Source organism: Anguilla anguilla, chromosome 3, assembly GCF_013347855.1.
Source record: "Anguilla anguilla isolate fAngAng1 chromosome 3, fAngAng1.pri, whole genome shotgun sequence".
NCBI lineage: Eukaryota > Metazoa > Chordata > Actinopteri > Anguilliformes > Anguillidae > Anguilla > Anguilla anguilla.
In genome coordinates this window covers 25,269,171-25,286,673 of record NC_049203.1, presented here as the reverse complement: position 1 = coordinate 25,286,673, position 17,503 = coordinate 25,269,171, and the positions used below count along the sequence as shown (strand labels likewise).

The 17,503-nt window shown below is 40.6% G+C and overlaps 1 protein-coding gene across 7 annotated transcripts in view; it reads right to left on the bottom strand.

The window, feature by feature from the left end:
* The window catches only part of LOC118224327 (lysine-specific demethylase 6A-like), an 84,328-nt gene extending 71,391 nt beyond the window's left edge, over window positions 1-12,937 (bottom strand). For 2 of the 7 annotated variants that reach the window (XM_035411748.1, XM_035411749.1), the window contains exons 1-2: window positions 12,338-12,937; window positions 12,139-12,202 (exon numbers count right to left, since the gene is read on the bottom strand). In XM_035411748.1, coding sequence (XP_035267639.1) covers window positions 12,139-12,202; window positions 12,338-12,507 — 234 coding nt within the window. In that variant the 5' untranslated portion in view covers window positions 12,508-12,937. The remainder of the gene's footprint in view (window positions 1-12,138; window positions 12,203-12,337) is intronic. The other 5 variants (XM_035411750.1, XM_035411752.1, XM_035411757.1 and 2 more) reach the window with 3 other exon arrangements.
* Between the last annotated feature and the right edge of the window lie 4,566 nt (window positions 12,938-17,503).

The window sequence follows — 17,503 nt, the reverse complement described above, 5'->3', positions numbered from 1 at the left end:
TTTAATGTAGAAGAACTGACAGTTCTTGATAAGCTCATGACAGCTGAAGACTCTTATTATGCCCCCATTTAAAATGTAGATTAAAGCACATTAAAACAAGTGAATCAGCGCTGATATAGCCTACAGCTAATCATCTGTGCCAGGGCAATCAGTGGAAATAAGACTACACACATGCCAGTTCCCCACCCCATTTAAAAATGAAGAGGCCAAGCCAGTACAGATAGTGTGTTATTAATGCATCAAACCGACCACAGCAGAGCCAAGCCAATAGAGATAGGGCGTTACTTACACATCAAACCACTCAGAGCACAGCCAAGCCAGTACAGACAGAGCATTACTTATGCAACAAACCAACCAGAGCACAGCCAAGCCAGTATAGACAGAGCATTACTTATGCATCAAACCACCCAGAGCAGAGCCAAACCAGTACAGACAGAGCTTTACTCACACATCAAACCAACCAGAGCAGAGCCAAACCAACCAGAGCAGAGCCAAGCCAGTACAGACAGAGCGTTACTTGTGCATCAAACCACCCTGAGCACAGCCAAGCCAGTACAGACAGAGCATTACTTATGCAACAAACCACCCAGAGCACAGCCAAATCAGCACAGACAAGAGCTTTACTCACACATGAAACCAACCAGAGCAGAGCCAAACCAACCAGAGCACAGCCAAGCCAGTACAGAGAGAGCGTTACTCACACATCAAACCAACCAGAGCAGAGCCAAGCCAGTACAGACAGAGCGTTACTTATGCAACAAACCAACCAGAGCATGCTATGCCAGTACAGACAGAGCATTACTTGCACATCAAACTAACCAGAGCAGAGCACAGCCAAGCTAATACAGACAGCAACAAACTATGGGGCTATTATTGTCTCATAAATCATTAAATAAATACCATAAACCTAGCACAAATAAAATAGAGATTCACAAACATTTGTATCAAAATAATTGGTTCACAAATATGTTTTGGCCCTCACGATCAAATCTCTCCTGAACAGACAAATGCAGTAATACATTTTTATTTATTGATACTCATTTGTTTGGAAAAAAGATTTAACAATGTATGGGCATTCATTTGACAATGACTCCAAAATCATCAATTAAGATGTGCCAATTCATCCATAAAGAGGTTTTTTTCCACCCCTGAGTCTAGTATGGCCTATCAGATGTTATGGCATCCTAACACCTACATTACTCTGATCCATCACTGCACATATGTGCTTCCTTGTAAGTAAAAGTAAGCAATGTGAATTTAAAAAACTAGTTTGCTTTACTATCTATGCACAGCCAACTGGCAGGGGACAGGCTCCCTTACCAATTAGTACCACTGCAATGACAATGCAATGCGGTGAAAACATTGCATAGCTATGTCAGGCTTGCTAGAAGGCTGGCTATCCACCATCCAATCCAGCGACCACTGAATCTTTATGACCAATAGCCATCCAGCTTCTCGAAGCTAGCCAAACACAAGGAAAGCTGTTTTTGACAGCAAGTGACTTACACACCAGGTACTTTATTAGGCACACCTGCTCATTAACCCAATCAGCATGCTCCCCCATACAGAAGATCATGTGGCGGAAACTCAATATATACAGCCTGCAGGCTTAGTTCAACAGAACATTGGAATGGGCAAGACGCATGATCTGAGTGACTTTGACTGTGGTCTGATTGTTCGTGCACACACAACAATCACCCAACGTGGTGGTTCCAGCAACTCAGAAATGGCTCCCTTCCTGGGATTTTCACACACTACCAGGGTACCAGCACCATGGTGAATCCATGCTGCAAAGAATACAGGCTTTTTGGAAGCAACTCTGGTACTAGATGGGTGTACCTAATAAAGTGACCACTGAGTGTATTTCACCTATATAATGGAAAAAAAGCAATAAAAATAGGTATGAAATATTGATACAGGGATGCGACTTTTCACTTCTGGGGAGGTTTGTCATAAGCACACACATCCACATCATTTGCACTCTCAGAGCCTATAGAAGGACAGAATTTTCAGCAATAAATTCCACAGCCGATGCTGGCAGTTCCAGAGACAGGCAGGGTATAGAATCCTGCATTTCCTCACCCCTTTATAACACGCACACACGCACGCAGAGCTGACATTTACCTAGCAGCAGGTTTTATCAGCTAGGGGGATGACACGGCTAGCTAACAATACATGTGCAGTCACTGATCTCTGCTTCAGAGCAGGGTGCAGACTGACAAGAGCCGACAAAATTGAATGTCACACCCAACGTTTCTTTTCTTCAGCAGATTCAAAACCGACCCATTTCCACCCAAGTCATTGATAAACTTGATTAGAAATCTACAACCTAGTCATTGCGGGGACGTTGCTTACGTGCATTTGGTGCCACTTCGGAGAAGGGGAAATGAGAAAGGGCAAACGCGTGCACGGCGTCTGTGCGAGGGGCCTATGAGGTTCCTCTGCAGACCCGTTTCCGCTTTCAGTGGGGAGGTCAGAAACGTCAAGAGGCCAAACTGTCCGAACACGAGGGAGGGGAGCTGCCAGGGACCCAATATTCATTTCCCCTTTTAGGAGCAGTAACAATGTTGCAGGGTCAACATTGTTTTAAAACATTACATTGCGGTAAGCAGAGGATGAGCCATGATTTTTTTTTTTTTTGGTATCCTTTCAAAGACACAATATTGATCTGTATTCAAAAGCGTGAAAAGATTTGCTGCAGCAACTGCATTGTTTGAATGGCATCTTTTCTTCTCCTTCAGCCTATTACGGTTCAGAAATCACACATGGTCAAATCGCAATTTCGATTTGAATTCGATTCATCATGCAGGCTTACTGGCTGGTTGTCAGCTGGTGCTCCGCTTCTTTTTCCATTCCATCATCAGAATTGTACATCTACATCAAATAGCCTAGTTATTTTGATTACCTTCAAGTATTTATGTTGAGCACAATCAAAGGTTTTCCAGGCAAATTCAATACAAATGTAATCTTGACAGTTAATGGGATCCATTACAATTCAAAGTCAGAATTGAAATAAATTCAGATTTCAGAACACGTTAGGAACCACAACAAATGAAATGCAATCCAATGCTTTAAGTTGGCTAGTTAAAGGGAATTCTCAATATATACCACTGAAAACAGCAGGTCATCAGAAACCTTTCTAAACAACTGAAATATCCTTCATTGCATGCAAAAACTACCTATTCCAATTAAAACCACACACTAACCCTGAAATTCTTCTTTTCTTTTTTTTTTTTTTTTTTTTTAAAACAAAAAAACAAAAAAACCACAGAAAGTAAACTCTCGCTTTGTTTTGACTCATTCAGGAAAAAAACATTTGGCTCAACTAGCCATTAAGAAAGTAATTTCGTGAGAAAGGAAATGCAAGTGCTTATTCATATTAAAATACAATCCATTAACCTGCAGCTTTAACTTATGCAAAGAGCAGACTTTCTGCATTTACAAGAATCTGAATGAAGTCTTGTGTGTCCTGAAATTTCATGGAGCTGGCCGAGGTTAAAGATTTAATACACTGCATCGATGAGGTGGGTCTAATGTCACAGTTCACTGGTTCCAAAAGACAAGAGAACTGGCTGTTACAACACTACAATTGCTTATTCTGAGGCATAAGCAACTTTCAAGAATGTGTTTCTAATCAATTATGCTTTACTAAATGGCAAAAGAAAATTATTTCATGCAGAGGAGGACCAGAGTGAAGCTTCCCAAAGTCAGAACATAATACCGATATGGCACAAATGGGTCATAATAGCCCATATGACCAACTAATCAAACACTGCTAAAGACTGGATTAGGCTACAGTTCTAGGACGGGGCCAACTCGAGATAACAGGATTACTAGATTTCCCATCTAGACTTCCCACCAATGCCTTGTTTTCAATGGCAGTCCTGATCTAGCAATGCTGTGCAAAGACCGGAGTTCAGTTTCATTTGCTTTGGCTCTGTGCATTCTGCAGTGGTTAAGAGCTCAGTGCACTGGGAGGCTAGCCGTTAAAACACTGTGGCAGATTACTGTGTGTTGGAACTCAGCTCCATGTATTAATTTATCATACCATATGCAAAAAAAAAAAAAAAAGAAATGCATTAAGAGGATTTTTCTTCACCAAATATGAACAGAATAAAGCAAATAAATATTTTGAAATGCATGCTTTTGATTGATATTATGCTTTTTGTTGGCGAGCCGTTGTACAAGCAGGATAATATCGGAGGGGCTGAGATTAACACGGCTGGAATGCCCTATGCCAAGGGAAATTGCACGAGGCGAATTGACTACCTCCCTCAATTACAATGAAAACATGCGTTTCGAAATATACAATTCCATTGCGACAAAAATGTTACTTAAGTATTACAGCAAATACCACATACCATTTACCACTTAGCAATGAACCGGGTTACCTAATATTAAAATTAAACTTGGTTGCAATGTTTGTTATCACACATAGCTATCTAGCCAACTACTGAATCATTCAAAACAGAGGCTAAACTATAAACACATTCAAGCTGTAACTTGACCATCTACTCTATACCAGTGGTAACCAACCCTGTTCCTGGAGATGTCCCATCTTGTGGGTTATTATTCCACCCCTAACAAACCACACCTTATTCCGACAGCTAGAGATCTTGTTGACCAGTAAGACGATTAGAAATGTATACCTTAAATTTTTGTGGTTTGTGCCTGACAGTTTATTTATGCTGCAGCGGCACAACTTCTAATGTATATTTATGGATCATTATGAGACATGAAAATATCCAAAATATGTGCTAATGGTTTATGCAAATATGCAATCTCTTTACAATAGAATGAATGGGAAATGGTTCTATGCAAATACCCAAATTATGGGTATATCGATTTGGAATTGAGCACATTATGCGATCACTCGATCTGCGAAATAACCGAAAATGACCACTCTTATAGGAAGACTATCTGTTCCCAAATCATGCAGGGACCACTGAAATCATTGCCTAATCAAAATGGTTTAACACAATCTATGCTGTGTGAGCAGACCCTGGAAAATGGTGCAGCAAGCAATTTCTTGAGGTTTTTTATTTTAAATGCCAGTTTTGAATTTCTAAAGGATACTGACAGTTTCATCAATGGAGACAATTAAGTCTACGGAGACCATATTAAAATATCTTTAAAAGGCTGTATAAGGTGAACACATTGTATAGTTAAAGATACAAGCAAATCAATGAATGGAAGCTAGTGATGGGAAAGCATGGTATGTCAAGCTTAAAACCTGTCCAATATGTTTGGAAGAAATGGCATAACAATAATAATTTCTACTTTTCAGCAATGAACAGGGCAAAGCCATGTGCAATCTGTACAGTTTATATTGGTCAACAGTAATTTACAATGGCCGTTTACATTCACACAACGAACAATGTGTACCAAACGGCACTGGAAATGTACTTTGAGATAACTAGAATGCCGTGAAGGCACCCAAACTGCATGTTGTATAAAAGGAAGTAGGGGTTGTGCAGTACTGCAAATAGCTGTATTTGTTCTGGAACAAAACTAATGCATTTCTACTACTGTCATACTTCTGCAAATTGCAGTATTTCCCCTACATAGACTCATCTGTGGCATACCGCCACAATATCACCACAAAATAAAAAGGCGGCCAATAAAGGGATCCATTTACGAGAAGCGTGTCTGGAGATGCAGGCATCACAGAGGAACGACTGAAGAAAATCACTGACATCAACATGGTAGAGAAAGGTCATTTTTTCATTATTCACCCCCCCCCAACCCCCCCCCCCCCCCCCCCCCCCCCCCCCCCCAGTCCAAGATTGCAGACATCCACCAATCCATCCATCCAATGTCTGTTTAATACAAGTGTCCCATTAACAACACTGGCATGTAGTTTGTCATGTCCAGCTAAATCCCCCACCCTGGTCAGCTGCTGCAGCCAAACCAATCAATTTTGATCTGGTCTGTGTGAATGCCAGTGGAAAATGTAAGCCAATATAAACCTTTTTCCCCATGCATCTTCTCATGCACCTCAAACCTTCCCATGACCCATGAGTGGGTCCTGATTGCCATAAGAGGGCCACAATAAGCAGAACTTCAGGTGAAAATGGCCTTTTATTCCTGGACAAGCATGGACAATAATTTGGAGCTATGGTCTGCTAAAGAAAACCTGCATGACCACACAACATGCAGTCCAAACCACACACAAACCAGGTGCAACTTTCCCACCCTTTATTTTCTTCAAAAATGCACATGTGTTACAGGAACATTCTGTCAAAAATTTCCAAGTATACCAACACCGCTTTCATTTGTGCTTCTGCTTGACAGGCTGTCACACAATGTACAAAACCTTTTTATTCCTACTCTTTTCAGCAATCCTTTTTTGGGGAAAGGAACAGCTAATTAGCATAGCAGTCACCATTGTCAAAGTTAAATTGGTTACACAATTCTAGCCCCAAGTTCATTTCTACAGTACTTCTTTCAACTCTTTTCCACAGCAGAATTTCATTCCAGAGAAGGACGCTGCCTATTATTTCCAGGTAATAAACAAAAGTTGCAGTCAGCGTCCCACCTGCAAGCAGCATCAGCCAATGGCAGGGTGAAGAGCGGAAGTCAGAGTTTTCCTGGCTCAGAATAGGGCATAGGCCTAGGTGATGACACTGTGGGACAGTGACTGTGGTCGGTCCGGCTTTACTGCCACCGTCGACTCGATGTGTCATCGGCCTGTGCTTAGCTACATATACAATGCAAAGTCCTGGTCTTCTAAAGACCACAACAATGCACCGAGATGCAGGCCATACAAAATTAAAAGCGTGACAAAAATTAAAATAAAAAATTTAACAATTTAAACGTTTAATGAAGGGTTACATATTAGAAGTGTCAGAGTTGCAAGGAAAATATAGCCTATACTGAAGGATTTACACATTGTGAGTGGGTCATTCTATAGGAATAGTGATAATTCATTTCATTTTTGTCAATCAAAATGTAGGGTATAATACTAAACCTTTAAACTTCATGAATCCACACAAATGGCAGCTTACTATATAGCCTATATTTATACATTCATGCAAAGAATGCTTGCACCATCCTTTTCGACACTGGTGTTATATGAACCCTACAGAAAATTAAAACGCTTTACATGAGTATTTCTCAGATCAATCTGAACAGATAGGCAAAAACAAGTGTAGGTTAATACAGTAGAATCCACTTAAATGCATAACGGATTATCTCATAATTCAGGTATTTGCATAAAATTGCCAAATCCCCGACCATTTCCTACTCGTTCCATCACAAAGAGATCACGTATTAGCATAAACCATCAGTGCATATTTCTGATATTTCCATGGAATTATATACAGTTTCATTGCCTAAAGATCTATAAACAAATGTTAAAAATCTGCAGATGTTGCAAAAATAACCAACAATTGCCCTTATAAAGACAAAACCACTGAAATTTACAATGGTAGGAAAATCACATCAATAGCGGATGCCTCAGTGGTACACACGTTCGGCCATCCGATTCGTTAATGCAATTAAGCCAATTCTACGGTTGTTAATTTAGTGTGTCTAAGGTCCCTTGTCGACGGCCTATACCCCAGTAGGGGTGTCAGGCATAAGTAAGTAAGTAAGGTTTCAAAGACATTTCAATGCAGGAAAATCTTAAGTAAGGGTGGGGATACGGGTGTCATATAGCCTACCTAAGGTGTGATTGTTGTGCGCACAAAATACCACTGAGGTTGAACATATACCATCGCGGCTAGACTTAAATGCATGCCTCGTCTTTCCATATATTCATCTCCCATAATCAGATGAAAATTATTGTCTTTGACAATCCTGCGCGTTACGATTATTTTAGCCATGCACAGCTCCATATTAATTCATCAAAATGGCAAAGCTGCCACTTGCTCACAGCATTGTGTGAGCATAAATTGAGGTAACACCCGCTCCACCGGATGCAATTATTCAAGTTCCAGGGTGGACAACTCTTGACTACATGCAGACCACCTGCAGAGCAAGGTAAAAAGGTTTTCCATCAAAATTTTCTCCCTTATTTCTTCATTCGACACAGGTAAAGGCACATAATCTACCGATCAAAACCAGAATCTTAAACCTGATAAGTGACTTTATTCTCAATTAATTTTGCATGCACTGAAGAAGTAATTGTTGTATACATCTGCATAATCAGAAGCAAACCTCAGCCTGCCATCTAGCAGATCAACCGATGACAGCTTATTGCATTCAACAAAACCCTTCCATGCAGCAACCTAGCAATAAACACCAAATCTGGTAGTTTACGCATGACAACCAAGCCAATGAGGACAACTTCACAGTCTGAGTGATGTTTGTATTAACATTTAGAAAAAAAGTCCTGTGATCTTTGTATAACACGACAGGTTGGTAAACCAGACCAAATATTTTGCCAGCCTCAAGGGTCAATTGATTGATGTAGCATCCAATTAACCTGCATAAATGTGCTTATGGCTGCTCAGTTCTCAAAATGGTTGTTCGCTGACGATTCACCACTTGCACTAATAAAGAAATAAAACGTATGCATTGTGAAACAGCAGCTATATTATAAAAAAAAACAGCCATGATCTATTGAAGAAAGAATCAAAACAAGAAATTGAGTTTTTCCAGATTCAATTTCGTAGTTCTTAGATCATGGTTCCATTTCTTCATCTCAAACAGGACACTGCTCATTAGAAGCTTCAAACAAGATTTTTATTTTTTAAATCTAATTCTGAGCAAGTAAGTCCACTTGCAGGAAAAACACAAAACGGTAAATACACCGTTACAAAACAGTTTGTACAATAAGGCCAAAAAAACTGAATATTTCAGATCTTTATAATAGCGTCTATAAATTCCAAAACAAGAAAAATCACGGACTAAAACAAAAGTCCTGCATCCATTTCAAAATACATAAAAAGGCTGACACACATAGTCAACCTACAAAACATTTTCGTTCAGTCTTCTAACAAACAAACAGACGTATGCATGCAGACATTTCTTTTGGTGTACCACGAGTGAGGCTGTAGTGGCCACTCTGCACTGGCAGAATTCCCAGTACTGAAGCTGAAAGAGCATTGTGGCAAACTCAACAGCAAAGCCAACGAGATTGGGTTCTCAGTGTGCTCTTTGGTTTGAAGAATAAATGGCCGTTTCAACATTTTCCCCATGCATCTCTGCTTACAGAACAGCATTCAGCAGCACATTTCTCACAACAGGCATGGCTCCATCATATGGTGGCTCTTCAACACTACCCACAATGCACTAACTGCTTTGTAGCAAAGACTGTTGACAATATCGGGTCAGTTATATGGCTCCACAAAAAAAATAAAGACAGGATTTCCTAAACTGTGTCAAACTAAAAACAGCAACGGTTAAACAGTGCAATTGAAAAATCTGTTGAAACAATTACAACAAAACTTGTTTGTGGAATCCAAGCCATGGAGAACGTAGAGGAAAACAAAATGGTGGTTTGTTGGCACAGTGAACATATAAGTAAGCATACGTGTAGCTTGGAGAAAGAAAAACATGCAGTATGCTTGTTAAAAAAAAACTGGATTGGAGAACACAACTGAATATCACAATGCTGATAGTCTCAGCAGTGATGTTCAATGTTTTTCATTGATCAGCAAATAAAAATTGCATTGCATTGATTCCAAATGATAATGTTACAAATGATAGACGTGTAATATCTAATCAAATTGGCAGTAAGTGAGCTTTGCTACAGGGGGATATTTTAAAATTCAAATGGCTGACACTCCTGTGATCTGAATCATGCTTTGAAGACCATGCTAGATAAGAGCGATTTGGGGGTTGTAACTCATAATCAAAGTCATCCTCCTGGCAGAAGCGCAGTGACAGTTTACAGAACAATTTAGCTATGAACAGTAGGAATCAATATCTCTCAGTCATTTTTCCAACCCGATATGGGTCCACATAGTCTTTAGATTGTACCTCTGCACAAGCTGTACCCAGTTGGTACCTGGGGACTTTCGATAAGATCATAGAATTTGTGTAGATTCTTTCAAGCGCCAAATTTCAAATAACTATACTGCAAACTTCAGCTAAACTGGACATTTTGCTTTATTTGGAGGCCTCATTCGAACGTAAATTCATTATGTAATTCGCTGCATGTCCTCATGCAAACCCAACCTCTTTGTTTCTGACTATCCCCCTCCCCCAAAGATCAGCTTAATAATCGAGAATGAGTTTGAGAATACTGGTGTTGCTGCATCATGAAATCAAATCAAACAAATACTGCAAGAGAATTAAGTTCTCATGACAGTTGCACCTTGCCAATTGCGTCGCAGGGTAAAACGATGGGATAAGCCCATTCCCATGTGAGGAAGTTGACAAAGGTAAGCAGTCAGTCAAATAGCAGGTATATATTCATCTTAAAAGCCCGTGCATTTCGTTTTTCGAGTGGAGTACCAATTATAAACGACGCTCTACCCTCCACTTAAAAGTTTTCTGCAATCTTAGCAAGGTAGTCTATAAAGCATACGGTCTAGAATCTATATTACAGATAAAAGATTCTAGTTGAAGCATACGGTCGTCTCTGTGACACTACAAACGTTAGCAATCTATCCGTAACACGGAAGAGGCCCAATTTTTGTTGATCTCTAGCATCATGCAAGAGTGATATGCTATTTTTAAAAGTACACCATGTTATGAATAATAACGAAAACAAAAACATTTAGCTACGACCCAAAAATCCCCTTTGTTTGGAACCCAACGCTACAGGTTGTGATGCAATACACAAACATAGGGGTGGAACACATAACAGTTCGCTAGCTAGCTAGTAAAGCCAAACTGAATAAACCAAAAGGTGCCAAGTTGTGAAAGACCGCGACAGCATAAAAATACGTAACTAGTCCAACTGCGTTCGGGATGAATTGTTATTTTAACACACAGTCTCTCTGCACTGCTTATTAGCTAGCTCAACTAGCTATCTTGTTGCATTTCTCTCACTTCTCTCCTCCCTGAATGTCCCGCCATCTTGGGCCGACCCGAGCAGCCATTACTAGCTAGCGAGCAAACCAACTGTTTTTTGTGTGACAAGTTTACCCCAGCCGCTCTAAAAACGCGTCATGTTTACACAAAACATGAACAATAAATGTCACTGACAACACAATGCACACAGTTAGCCTAAGTTAGCTAGACTATGTTGGTTTCAAATGTCGAAGGGAGATTGGTCCAGCTTAGACAAATGTGAACGTAACTTGAAAGCTGGTTATTGTGAAGCTAAAACAACTAACGTTGGCTAACGGTGTAGATTGAGTCAAATAATTTCCAACAATTCACTAAGCAGACAAGATAGGTACTTCCCACTTCCTAACTTTGTATTAATGAGCAAACATTAACACGGTGAAAAGGTAAACATGGCCTCTATCCACGTCCAAACATCTCGTTCCAAAAGCTGTAAGTTAGCCTAACGTTAGCTAGTGCTACTTGATACAATCACATTTCGGACATTGCTACGTTAAGCAAGACCAAATATACATTCATGTTGCACGTTGTAAGCATTGAATACCGATAACACAGCTAAACAGACATTAGCAAGGTGTTTACAGAACTAAATACATTGGCTCTACAGCTACCTAACAAGCGAGCTGTCAGAAGCATTGGAAAGTAATAGGGAACGTTAACGCTGGGCAGCCTACTGCACAGCTTTGCAGTTTACCAAGACAGCCCATCCAGTGAACACTGGATACATTGGCTAATGTATCTAGCTAGCAATCTCCTCACAGTGCAAGCGATGTAACATTAGCGCCGTTACTAGGTAAGATATAACTAGCGCAGTGCTTAGACTAAGTTACAAGTTCATTGTGTTCATGTGTGCCATCGGGCCAGTTCGACAGGTATCGTTTTATTTCCTAGCGAGCCACCTCGCTTTAATGCCTACGTAGGGTGTAAGCTGGTGTCATTTGCCCAATACAAACAATGTAACAAACGTACTGTTGCTGTACTAGACATTAGAAGATGGGTCGCTTTGCGCAGTAAAAGTGATCAGGGTACAGCCAACTATTTTGACACTGTTTTAAGGCTAGTTGTGGTAGTTGCTACAAGGAAAACTAGCCAGCTACATATGTTCTAGGAGAGGAATGAATGCACCAAACTGGATTGTTTGGGTACGAACCGGCTCAAGCTCTAATCTTGACATACCTTTAACAGCAAGGCCTTCGTTCTGGCGCCATCTTCATGAAGCCTCTGAAATCCAAACAGTCGGCTGCAAGCAGACAAGACAACACAGGCGTCTCCGTTACTTGAGGTGTTTTTGCATGGTATACACATTTAAAACCACGAACTCGTGCACGGCCCTGTCAGAAAACCCTGCAAGTTTGCGTAAGGTTGCGTTTCTAACCTGTCTATTCCGGCCAGGCTGCTCCTCTCCTGCGTTGTCAGCCTCGGAAAGTCCTCTTCGGTTTCACTCGCTTTTCCCGCCGCCATTTTCTTTTCCTCATCACCAGCAGCGCCGAGACTTCGAGCAGCGGCGCAGGCAGCAGCGGCGAGCGACACTCCGCACGATTTCATGGAAACGCAATGGAGGAGCAAATGAGGAACTCCACCAAATGTAAAAAGCAACCGAAAAATATATTTGGGAAAAGCAACTTTCCCCCAGGATTAAAAATGTGAAAGAATTGTTGCCAAATCCTTAAAGAAAACAAGCCCTCCGGACGGTCTTTTACATTGTTTTATACTAAATAGTAATATGCAACCTATTCCATGTGATGCATAGAGTGCCGTTGAAGCAGGGTTTTAAAACGGGGTGTTATTTGGTAATATCACAAACTTCCCCCAACCACCAGCTCAAAGTTGTTGTAATTGTGTCATCCAGGCAAACCCACGCCGCCGTCGTCGGAACGCCCTATCCTTCTCCTGCAGCCAATGGTCGCTGTAGATTGTAATCACGTGAATATTCCCGTCTCGGGGTTCCTTGCTCAGGAGCTTCGTTTCTCATATAAACTTTTAAATGGAGGATGAAAAAAACGCACTCAACTTTACGCACCCCTCCTGTTCGTTCCGATTGGTTTTGGCTCTTATATTATAGTGACGCAAGTACACTTTAAGCATACTTTGTTGGCTGCATTCCCTGTCGCTTACGTGTTGGCGACATAGGCGGGGTTTAAAGCAGCATGCTAGGTTGCAGCACTTATGTATATGCCATTGCAATGTTTGTGTCCTTTTTTCAGGAATGGGAGAGTTTGTGAGAATGGATTGGATTTATTGGGAAAAAATATATTATTTCGTTGTGGGAGAATGTGCATCTAAAAGTTACCTTATTATACTGCATTTTTATTCAACAAAGCTGTCGGAAAGGTCTCATCTTTATTTAAGTTTCTTGTTGACGTTGTAGCCTATACGGCTAAGCAGTTGAAACGCTAAGATTTTTAAAATACATGCATATTGGATTGTTCCCAAAAGTGTCCTTGAGGCATCTTAAAAGCGATGATAACTTATTGAGTAGTGAATTAGCAAACATAGTTACATATTTAGAGCCATTTAGGAGATACCCTTGGTCGGTGTAGTTAATGTTTCTGGGGATGTTTACAAGTGACACTTTCTCTTTGGCCTACAGTTTATGCATTTATTTAAACGTAAATACATACACATAAACACACCCACCCTTGGGGAGTTCATGCTGTAGCACCTTAAAGAGAACACATCCGTAGTGCACAATCTTCTGTTAAAGCTTAATTGCTGTGAGTGAGGCCATACTAGTTTTCCTCAGGCTGAGAATTGTAGCACATATCATCATCCAAGCGGGCATTAGTGTGTTACCTCAGAGAGCGTGGTGACTTCTTGCTTCTATTACCCATGACACGGTTGCTCTGTGGTGTGATAAGGATTTGAGTTTCCATATCCGTACGCTTACCAAAGTAGAATTATATCACTAACGTAAAAATAAGTGATGACTGGATGTCAGTCACAGCCACAAGAGAGGAAGCCATGGTGTATATGAGATGCAAGACAAGTGACAAGTAATACACTTGTGGTCCTCACTTTTATCTCCAGTCTCAAGTGGGTTGCATTCCCAGTAAAATATTAAGTGTTAAATCAACTGATGTAGTAATTTTATTCTGATCAAGTAAATTTGATCTGATTTGAACACAGTGGAATTACTGAACGTTTTGTGTTTCTTTATAAGAAACTTAGTCAAATATATTTCTGATACACGATGCACTATTTCATTCTGCACATGATTCTGCACGTGATGTGTGTGTGTGTGTGTCTACACGTTCCAAAATAACTTGAATGTGTAGCAACACTCCTATCAGTGCCTGTAGTAGGGTGCATTGCCTTTAGGAGAGAAATGCAATAATACATGGAGACTGTGCACTATACTTTGATGAGCCCTAACAGTCATATTTATTTGCTTGAAGGTTGCCAACATTATTTGCATAATAGCAGTGATCATGAGGAAGAGCCACTAGTTTGAAAGCATTTACCAGTCCAATTAATTTACAGTTTTGGGATATTAGAGTATTTGTTTGTTTAAATATAGATTTTTCAACCCATTCTGTAGCAACTACTGTTATTTAATGTACATCTGTCATCTCTTAAGGATGTCATACAATAAGCACACAAAACAATCAATGTAAAAACCAGGTATAGTGTCGGGAAAAAATCAATACTGAATTTCACAATTGCCCAGGTGTTTGTTGTAGGATACATGATCTGTTTGTACTGAAAGGTTGATTGTCTGATTGTTAAGGATGAAATGCTCATCTGTTCTTGCTGATGTGCTGTGTGTTGAACTTCATACCAAATATCTTCAGAATTAAAGGGCCTGTCCTTTCTTTAATTTACTTTTTGTAGGAAATGTCTCTGATTGGACAGAAACTGATGTAATTAAACTACACAGAATTTTAACCGTATTTGTATTTGGAGTCACTATACAAATCAACCAATAATGACAGAGAGAGATAGAGAGTATGTGTGTGTGTGTGTGTGTGTGTGAGGCAAGGCTTGTTGTACTGCAGTACTCAACAATAGTTGTCAATTTTGGCACTGTAAGTCTGTACCTTTTTCATTGTTATTTAGATGGTTTCTACGTTTAGAACTCCCTTGCTGCATTTTTTATGAAATTGTCAATCTCTGTCGATATGTGCTTGTTGAGTGGAAGAACATTGAAAATTCCATTAATAAGACAAAAAGTGCTTTTTACAAAAGGCATTTTCATAAAGCAGCTTTACAGAGATCCGGGCCTGAAAAACGTAAGTCTTAGGCCTAGGATGTGCCTGCAACCCAAGCAGGTAATTTTTTCCATAGGAATGGAGCACTACGGGAAGACTCTACCACCCTTGGTACTTTTAGCTACTCTAGGAATAACAAGACCTGTGAGTGGAGCATTCATGAAGAATTATAGGAAGAAAGAAAATAATTCACATACGCACAGTTTAGCCTATGTAAAGCTTTTAAAGTAAGGACAAGTATCTTACAATTATCCTAATTACCTTTAACTGGTAGGTAGTGGAGAAAAGCTTACACTAGATTGTTGTGATCAAATCTCCTCCAGCCATTACCTATTCCCTCCAGCCCATGGTCCCACTTCTTGATAGACTGTTGCTGGTTTGCTTCCGTCTAATGGGTTTATCACTGTTCTTATCTGTTGACAGATTTTCCAAGGCTGCTCTTTTTGTGCCCCTTTCTAAACTCCCTTCTGCTCAGGAAACTGCTCAGCTGGTTATTTAACATGTCTTCCAGTTGCATGGCTTGACTGTTGGCATAGTTTTTGACTGTAGTCTTCTTGGTGCCTCTGCTAGTCTTTCCTCAGTTTTTCATTCTCAGACTAATGGCCAGATGGAATGAGTCAACCAGGATCTGGAGGCAATGCTTCTGCCTACTTGTCTACCTGGAGTCAGTTCCTGTCCTGGGCAGAGTATGTGCATAACACTCTTGTGAGTTCTTCTACGGGGATGTCCCCTTCTGAATGTCAGTATGGCTTCCAGCTTTTGGTTTTTCGAGTCTGAGACAGAAGTGGGGTTCCCTCAGCAGAAGTCTTTGTGTGGCAGATATCACCAAACCTGGAGGAGAGCATGGTGCACGTTTCAGCGTAACAGCAGTTAGATATCTACAGCAGGCTAACCACCTCTGTCACCCTGTTTCTCTGTTCCACCCAGGTCAAAAAGTGTGGCTGTCCTCTTGTGATCTTCCTATTGAGATGGAGTCCCATACGCTCATGGGGCTGTTTAAGATTGAGAGGCAAATCAGCCCACTTACCTATCACTTGTAGCTGCCAAATTCCATGGGGGTTGACCCTATCTTCCATGTGTCCAAACTCAACTCTGTGGTCACCAGTCCCTTGGTACCCCCAACCCGACCACCACCTTGGGTTATCGATGAGCAACAAGTGCAAACAGTTCACCGGATCATCGCTAGCTAATGAGTCAGGCACTCGGCGCAGTACCTTGTGGACTGGCTGGGGTGCAGTCCGGAACAGTGTTCATGGGTACCGCCTCAGGGCATTTTTGATCCTACCCTCATTGAAGAGTTCCAACGACACAACCCTGAGGCTGCTCAGGGAACAACGGGAGCCATTCACCAGGGGGTTTCTGTGTATTTAAATGCCTTGTGTTTGGTAGTTCTTTGCTTGGTTCTAGTGTTTGCTTTGCTTGGCTGCCTCTCCTGTTCTCATGCTTTAGTCTAGGCTTTGTTAGTTTCTCCTGTTCTTCCAGTTCCCTAGTCTGTATTTATTTCTTGTGTTTATTCCTGTTCTCTTCTTGTTAAAATCCATGTTTTTTGCTACGTCCTGCCTCCTGTGCTTCTCTTCATTTGGTTTCTTGCCATGCCAGTCATGTCACTAGTTCCTTAGAAAGGAACAGAAGGTTTGAGAGAGGCGTATAGTAAGACAAATCATTTGTATCCAGGTTCGTCTTGTTAAGGAGGGGCTTGATGATTGCTACTTTGTGTATGAGGTATGTGTTCAGATGCTAAGAAAGCGTTAATAACTTGTAATAGTCGTGTGCATCATTGCTAAACAACTCCTCCAATACCTTCATAGGAATAGGATCTGGAAGATGCATAGTGGATTTACAAGAGTTTACTCTGGTATTAAATTCCATGGAATCAATTGGAACAAAGGGGTCTAAATAACTCCTTCTTTTCAGAAAATTGGAGGACTAACTTTATGTAGTAAGAGGGGCAGTATAAGAACTTTGAATCTTTTCCTTGATTTTTATCATTTTGCCACCAAAGAAATTCATAAAATCATTACTGCTAAATGATACTGGAACACAGGGATCAACTAATGTATGACACCTGGGATTGTTCCCGTTGTCTTCTAAGGTAGAGAAATATAAAGATTGTTTTAAGGAGAGAGCACACTTGCCAATAAAAAGGCTTCCTTTCCCAGGATGGAGGAATACTTGTAATTTTATTGAACATCAAGTTGGCCTGAGGATCGTTCTAGAGTATGTCATTATACCAAGGTACTAACTTAAGACAGACTTTCTGCTTCTTAAGGGGGGTGGCAGTATCCAAGGTTCTGCAAAGTATTCAATCTATATTGTCTGTCACCTGATCAACT